Genomic DNA, 8,039 nt, shown 5'->3' on the forward strand with positions numbered 1-8,039 from the left:
CATCCGCACAACCAAAGGTAGAAAAGAGTTTGAGTTATGACAAAGACATTGATTAACTGTAAAATGGTTTATCTCAGGGATGTCCTTTGTGGAAGCCTTCAGCGTAATTTCAAAGTTGTGGTGGGGGCAACCTCTGTGTAATAGCTCACACTATAATTCAGCTATTAAAGTTGTTTGGGGCATTATCTGTGTTTTGCTCCTAGATATGTGTTTTCATTTTTCCAGGTTCTTGCCTTTTAGTTATTAATGAATGAAGGGTGAATGGTAGGAATTCGACAATGCAGTGTTTGGATTCATTTTAATACTTTGAACAATACAATATGTGATGTAGAAGGGAATGGTCAAGCCTTGTGAGCTTGGCAACACCTGCCTGCTGAGCAAGCTCCTTTTTTGTCCATGTTTCTTAATTTTTCATATCAGTTACAACTGTATTTCACAACACGTAACTACAAATAAATGTCATGGACAGTTGTTGAAGTCAGGCACTTAACAATTCCTGGGCAGAGCACAGTTTGACATCTCAAAGCTAACATGCAAAGGCCACACTTGGATTGGTTTAGCTCTCCTACCGGCTCACTCAAGCACAGGTTAATTAATCGCAACATTTTGCAGACCCCTGCCCGATGCAAGATGTACAGGGCGCATACCTCCAACCAATGGATATTTATATTGTACTCGCAATGTGCATACGATAGTGTCACGCAGAACTCTTTGTAGCCTAGGCAGCGGACTCTGCTGTCCATCTAAACGCTGTTGTGTTGCTTAGCATATAGAGTTCATATTTAAGGTTTTATTACTTGTTCTTACCAAAGTGATGTCTGTATTTATTTATTTATTTACATTATATGGGGCTTGTCATGCATATTCATAAACCTGTTCCTGCTGAACTTGGAGAGAGGAGTTGGGGAAACCAATTAAATGTTTCTGATCTAACAGGTTGGATTTTAGCAGCTGATGTTATGAATTCAGAAAAGATTTTGATGGGAAGACCCAATGCATAACCGATGTGAAACTAAAATAACTGGCCAAAACAGATTTATCATCAGTGATATGTTAATAAGAGTAAAACAAAACACAATTCTATTGAAAAATATATTGCAGGAATATATTCAAAAAAGGAGAAAGCTAGGTAAAGTAATTCTTTGTGTTCTAAAGCTTGTTCCATAACACTTTAAACTACTGTACTTCTTTTAAAAGCACTTTTATGATTAAACAACAATTGCATGTGTGCTCTACTTAGGCTACTCACTCACATTACTCGAAATCTTTATATATGTAGCCCAAAAATTGCTGTTAAAAAAAAAGAGAGCTTTCAGTCACTGGTATTTATTAGTAAAGATGGAATCAATTGAGTAAAATTTACACTAAATTGTAAGGAACATTAATGCAAAGTAAAGCAGACACATAGTCTACCTTAAAAAGCATTTTATTACAACAGTACATGTATATACAGTAACAGGATGGGTTGGTGGAAATGGAGCAGTGGTTTAGAAGCACTTCCTGTGGACGATGGAGGGGCCTGCCTCATCATATTCCTGCTTGCTGATCCACATCTGCTGGAAGGTGGACAGAGAGGCCAGGATGGAGCCACCGATCCAGACAGAGTACTTACGCTCAGGGGGAGCAATGATCTGCACAAGAAAAAGAGTGTTTTAAGGAGGATTAACCCAAATCACTGGTTGACGTTATTTGACTCCTGTATTTCTCCTCAATTTAGAATGCCGCGAATTCACAGAGGTAATCTTTACAACAGCTCAGGAGAACTGAAGCTTAGTGGCTGTCCTCGGATTCTCATAAACAATCTAATTCCCTTGTTAAAACCTGGAGCTATACAGTGGATGCTGGTGAACGCCCCTTGGAGGACAAAAGCCATTGCTGCAGTTAGGGTTCATCATGGCAAGTACGGTCTGCTGTAGCATATTGAAGAAAACGGTCTCTGAACTCAACTGGACTATTTGTGTTTTTTTAATAAGTTTATAAAAAAAAGAGATCATCTACAACCAAGTTCTTTACATTTTCAATTAAGATTCAATTAAAGTTACCTATGTAAAATTCATATTATGTTACTTCACGATCTATGCCCATGTTTCAAACGTCTAGCTATGTAAATATACTTTTTAGGTTCGTCACAGTCTATCGCACATGCTAGTTAACAATTGTTGTTTAAGTACAACAATAGTCCTGGAATTCCCTAAAAACGCTTCTCATTTAAGTTAGATTTTAGTTTTAATGTGAAATCCTATTTCTCTGCACATTGCTACTGGTTCAGTTATATCTCACCTTAATCTTCATGGTGCTGGGAGCCAGGGCAGTGATCTCCTTCTGCATGCGGTCAGCAATACCAGGGTACATGGTGGTACCACCAGACAGCACATTGTTGGCGTACAGGTCCTTACGGATATCAATGTCGCACTTCATGATTGAATTGTAGGCAGTCTCATGAATACCAGCAGATTCCATACCTGTTCAGAGGGTGAGATATTGCTGTTTAATAATGCATAATGCACCTATCGTTGTCCATGTATTATATGTATTACACTAAGAATCAATGTCTCAATACATTAGTAAGGACTGGCCCTGGGTAACTGTAGTCTTGGACTACTTTATCTAAAATAACATTAATCTAAGATCAGTGATAACCGTTGTCTGTGAAACCAGCCATTAGAGTCAGCATGTGTTTTATTGGTAATAGGGGAGGAACAGTAGGTTACTGGTAGTGATTGCAGTGATAATTACCAATGAAGGAAGGCTGGAAGAGGGTCTCAGGGCAGCGGAAGCGCTCGTTGCCGATGGTGATGACCTGGCCATCAGGAAGTTCATAGCTCTTCTCCAGAGAGGAGGAGGAGGCCGCAGTTGCCATCTCATTCTCAAAGTCCAGAGCCACATAGCACAGCTTCTCCTTGATGTCACGCACAATCTCACGCTCAGCTAGGGAAGGGGTAATATAAGACAGCTGTAAGATGTGCAGGAATTATACTCTTTTTCGTAAGGGAAGTGGGTGTAAAATCTAACTCTCACCAGTGGCTATGTTCATTTCATTGCTATAATTATTATTTAACTCAAAAATGCCTTTGTTTACTGCAGATGTTTTCCTCAAAGTGTATGCTGTTTAAAGGGACATGGCCTGTGGACAGTGCTGAAGCTTAATAAATACAAACTACTGTGCAAATTTAGAGGGTAAAACGTTTTCCATATAAGGTTTTGCATATCTACTTATTTATCTATCCATTTATTTGTATCTGCCTGCTTTTGGCACATCTTTGACACGGTAGACAGAGAATGGGGACTAGAGTTCTTTGTACTTGGCTTTAAAACTCTTCCTCTCTCTGTGTTAGATCCTTACCAGTGGTGACAAATGAGTATCCTCTCTCAGTCAGGATTTTCATCAGGTAGTCAGTCAGGTCTCTGCCGGCAAGATCCAGACGCATGATGGCGTGGGGCAGGGCATAACCTTCATAGATGGGGACGTTGTGGGTCACACCATCTCCAGAGTCCAGCACGATACCTGCAGGCACACAAAAAGACATCAGAAAAGCCAGAACAACTCAGACCTCAGACTGATATGATTAAACCTGTTCTAATGAGTTTCTTATCAACTTATGGATACAATAATGCTTTTACTTTAGCAAATACTGTTTTCTCTTAATCCTATTGAAGTACAAATGCAATCTCTATGGGATACTTACCAGTGGTACGGCCAGAGGCGTACAGGGACAGCACAGCCTGGATGGCAACATACATGGCGGGGACATTGAAGGTCTCAAACATGATCTAGAAGAGACAACAAACCGTTATGAAAATACAACTCTCACATTTCAGTGTCTGAGATTTCCATATTTATTGTACCACATTAATGAATCAATACTTATCCAAAATGTGAGTACTGTCATTTTTTTATACCGTATAATCACTCATAATGAACTGAGGGTAGGTCATGCTTTATTTTAATGGTCAAAAGTGATTTTGACAAACTGAATATCTGCATCTTGGCACAGCCAACCTGCACTCGCCTGACCGCATGAGTCACCTTCCACACCACCATGTGGCAGTCAAAAGATGAAGTAACCCAACCAGAATGCTTTGAATCAACACCAGGCTCTAAATGCTGTTACTGATGAAGTGCTTACCTGGGTCATCTTCTCTCTGTTGGCCTTGGGGTTGAGGGGGGCCTCTGTGAGCAGGGTGGGGTGCTCCTCTGGGGCCACACGGAGCTCATTGTAGAAGGTATGGTGCCAGATCTGTTAGGTTTCAAATACAGGGGAACCTTTTTTTTAATACAGTATGGGAATGCTGTTCACAGGTTATGTTGTCTAAAATTGACAAGCTTATAAGTCGGTTGATGATATCTACTCTCACACATGATTCATTCTACAGAGCTTGGACTGACTTTTTCTCTGGACTATGTTTCTTATCAAAGCACTTATCTGACCCATACCTAGGAGTAGGATCTGAAGAAATCATATACATTACCATAAGTTAAATTCAATATATATATATATATATATATATATAATATATATATAATATATATATATATATATATATCATCTATATATATTCTTCTCTTCTTCTGCAAAGGGAACCTTCGAGTGAAAAAGTAAGAGGTACAGTAGGGTCCCCACTGTGCTCCGGCCACGAGTTGGTACATGCACCGGAGTCTTCCAGCGTGAGGAGGATACCCCTCTTGCTCTGGGCTTCATCTCCTACATAGCTGTCCTTCTGACCCATACCCACCATCACTCCCTGGTAGAGAGAACAAGGAAGAGAAGTGAAGGGAGGAAGAGGAACAGCATGGAATAGGGGTGCTGCATGGGAATGTCTTTGAGAAGTCTTTGAAAAGGCTTCCACAAAAAAGGGCTAAATACAGCATATGTATGTATCTTATAATCATGTGATTAAAAATATTACAAGTGTCTTTTTTTCATGTACATATATATTTTTCACAATTAAAATATTTTGAATGCTATTTATTATGTAGGGAGCTCTGTTGCTGTGAAGTTGTTTTAAATTAGGAAACATACCGTGTACCATTTGCATACCCAATGTAAACAAAGTACTACTTCTGTAGTGAGAAGGTGTTCTATCCTCAAATTGCAGAGACTGTACAGATCCAAGTGTTCATTTATGTTCTAATCATTTGAAACTGTGTAACATAAAGGTATCTGTAAGTGTTGAAGTCACTGCTGAACTGAGCAGTAACATACTGGTTACAATATAAAGTGGCCAGTGTGCCATACCAATATTCAATTTAACAAACAGCCAATCAGAGTGCATTGTCTGACTGATCTTTACCTGGTGACGGGGTCGGCCCACAATGGAGGGGAAGACAGCACGTGGAGCATCATCTCCGGCGAACCCTGCCTTGACCAGTCCAGAGCCGTTGTCACACACAAGAGCTGTGGTCTCGTCTTCGTCACACATGGTTAGTTTGTAATGGGCTGGTCTGAGGGAAGCAGAGCAAAGACAAAACTAATCCTTAGTGTCTAAATAGCACTGGCACATACGTAGAAGATATTATGGGGAATACAAAATCTCCATTTAAGACTGGGCCAAAGCCATTTTCTTTGTCCATGCCACCCCAAAACAAGTGGAGTACATCTTTCCTATCCAAGTTACATTTGATATATTTAAAGCCCAGTAAGAAATCAGTTGTTTGAATTTCCATCAGATTATCTGTTTGACTAGATATTATATTCAGTATTTACTGGGATACAAAACACATGCAGTACCCATACTGAACAGTAATTGCCAAGTAGAATATAAACAAAACAAAACAAATCACTTAGTATTGTTTCATAAAAGAGCGATGATTTATCTGAAAGCAGCTATGAAATATATTGCTGTGTTTTCCCAATCTATCTGCTAGCCATGGGCATTTACAATTAATACAATCTTCCTATTCCCAAGGTAGGCTTGATAATAACAAATGGACTGGAACATTACAATTGAATAGGTGTCATTATAAATATATCTTACTATCTATATCCACTCATCTATAACAATTCAACCTGGGTATTCATTTTCTTTTAGCTTTTCTAACATTTTTAACACCCAATAAATAAATAAATAATCATCAAACTTCAGGAACTAACTACTGTAACTAACTACTGTGCCTGGATTTTTTTAACAATGTTCAATTTAAAAATCAACTTCAAGCATTAGTAACTACTACACCCCCCTTTTAATATATTTAAACTTAAGTACTATGTTCTCTAAGTTATATCCCAGGGCAAAAAGTAACAGAAAGGCTTTAGCCAGTCCATGCAGGCAATAGTATTCCAAAGACACTCACCAAGCTGTATCACAAGACAGATGCTTCCACAGGGACACAGCTGAGAGGGAGCAGCTCTTTAAATAACCCCTGAGAATAGAAGCTTGGAGGCGGGCCCTGGTGTTAAGGAAAGCCCTAAAAAGAGTGTCTAAAAAGAGTGCACAAATGGGTGTTTGCTGAGCTGTGCCAGGTGGCCTTTGAAACCGGGGTGGTACTACTGCCGCAGAACTATGCGGATGTACTTTTATTGTATAAATGAGATGCTACTACTAATAATAAACATTTACCTCAAATAAGAAGGCTCTAGGGTTATATGTGATTCGTCATATGTTGATGTCACCTTTCTGAGTTATCTGTATGTAGACAATCTATGCAATTGCCCATACATAGTAAGGAATGTAGGAGTGGCCTTTTTTTTACCTAAAAAAAGACACACTTAACAGTTGCTGGAATATCAGTGAGGAACTTGTAGGTGTTCTATAACAGAAAGGTTATTTTGGTAGACCTAACCCTTTGACAAGTAAATGCATAGCAAAGTGCAATGCAACACAGTGAGAGCGTGGTAATGCATAAGTAAGCACTGTAAAGCCAGAGAGGTATTCTAAAGCATATTTAAAAAAACAAACAAAAAAAACATGGTCAGTTTGATAAATGTATAGAAAAAGCATGGGTAAACTGCAAAAGGAATGTGTACATTACTGTGAGAAAAAGAGATACTAGCATACAAGGAAATTGTTCAGGCTAAAGTGTAAAGGGGCATTTATGCATGTTTTTTCTCACAGATGGATCCATTCAAAACAATATAATCTCCTTTGTTAATCAAAACTTAGAATTAGAGAAAAACAATGACTCCTTGAAGGGAAATGGTATACTACATGGGTGTATTTAATCAGAGGAAGTCATCCCAATCTCACACTAGGGAATTGCTGTAACTGTGATATCTATAACCATCTGAATTGGTTAAGGAAACCTTGAGTGACCACAGCTTTAGGCACATATAATACTGTTTATGTCACGTGGGTAGTACATTGGTATGTGTGACAGCCTAAACATGAGAGACAGCTGAAGGTATGTCAGCCAGGCTTCCACCTCAGTGGCTGCTGGGTCAGTCTGTGGCAGAGGAGCACTCTGATTGGCTCAGAGGTCTCCTTTTAGGGTTATGTAGATAAGCAGGTTAGTGATGGGGGTTGGTGCAGGCTGTTGAATATGCTTCTGTAGGTCCATATAAGTCACCCCAGGTATGAATGAACACAGCATTTATATTTTGGTATAGAGTGTCATCCCATGCAAAGCATTTAAGATCCAACTTCTTTTTCAACATCACTGTGGTGATTGCCTGGAAAAAGCCTCCAGTTTATTAGGTACAATATTGGCATGGACCAATGTATACATTATCATTAGTTAACCTTATCTCTTTTAGGAAAAGACGAAATACATTATTACTACATATATTTTCACAGCAGTGACACTTATAGTCAGGGGGAATATCCTTTCTTTTGGGTTAATGTTCTTAATAGTTTTGAGTGATATGTGACTACACTGAGCTCTTTCAAATCTACACATTTGTAGGCATAATCAACAAATTTGTACAACCTGCAGACTACACAAAGCTGAGGGAGTGGTTGAAGGGTTCATAATGTGATAATTTGTGTGCCGCTATGGACAAAAGTTTTGCATCACCTAGAATTTTAGGATTGAGACATCTTTTTTACATTTTTTTTATATGAACATAATTTACAGCTAAGGTCAAAAGTTTTGCATCACCCTA

The 8,039-nt window shown here is 38.9% G+C and overlaps 1 protein-coding gene across 1 annotated transcript; it reads right to left on the reverse strand.

Moving 5' to 3' along the window:
- Positions 1 to 1,410: 1,410 nt before the first annotated feature.
- LOC121329983 (actin, alpha cardiac muscle-like) lies at positions 1,411 to 6,398 on the reverse strand. Its single transcript, XM_041276165.1, has 10 exons — positions 6,293 to 6,398; positions 5,293 to 5,443; positions 4,623 to 4,743; positions 4,388 to 4,392; positions 4,128 to 4,238; positions 3,687 to 3,771; positions 3,344 to 3,505; positions 2,737 to 2,928; positions 2,281 to 2,462; positions 1,411 to 1,631 (listed from the first exon to the last, which is right to left on the reverse strand). The coding sequence occupies exons 2-10, from the start codon at positions 5,419 to 5,421 to the stop codon at positions 1,488 to 1,490; spliced, it is 1,131 nt and encodes a 376-aa protein (XP_041132099.1). The 5' UTR covers positions 5,422 to 5,443; positions 6,293 to 6,398; the 3' UTR covers positions 1,411 to 1,487.
- Between the last annotated feature and the right edge of the window lie 1,641 nt (positions 6,399 to 8,039).

This window comes from Polyodon spathula, chromosome 17 (assembly GCF_017654505.1).
Source record: "Polyodon spathula isolate WHYD16114869_AA chromosome 17, ASM1765450v1, whole genome shotgun sequence".
Lineage (NCBI taxonomy): Eukaryota > Metazoa > Chordata > Actinopteri > Acipenseriformes > Polyodontidae > Polyodon > Polyodon spathula.

Excerpts from the sequence above, each read along its gene's own strand:
- LOC121329983 (XM_041276165.1), bottom strand. The coding sequence starts at position 5,421 with ATGTGTGACGAAGACGAGACCACAGCTCTTGTGTGTGACAACGGCTCT. Across the intron at positions 4,744-5,292 it reads TGGGCCGACCCCGTCACCAG|GGAGTGATGGTGGGTATGGG; the intron begins GTAAAGATCAGT and ends TCTCTCTACCAG. Across the intron at positions 1,632-2,280 it reads CCAGCACCATGAAGATTAAG|ATCATTGCTCCCCCTGAGCG; the intron begins GTGAGATATAAC and ends TTTCTTGTGCAG.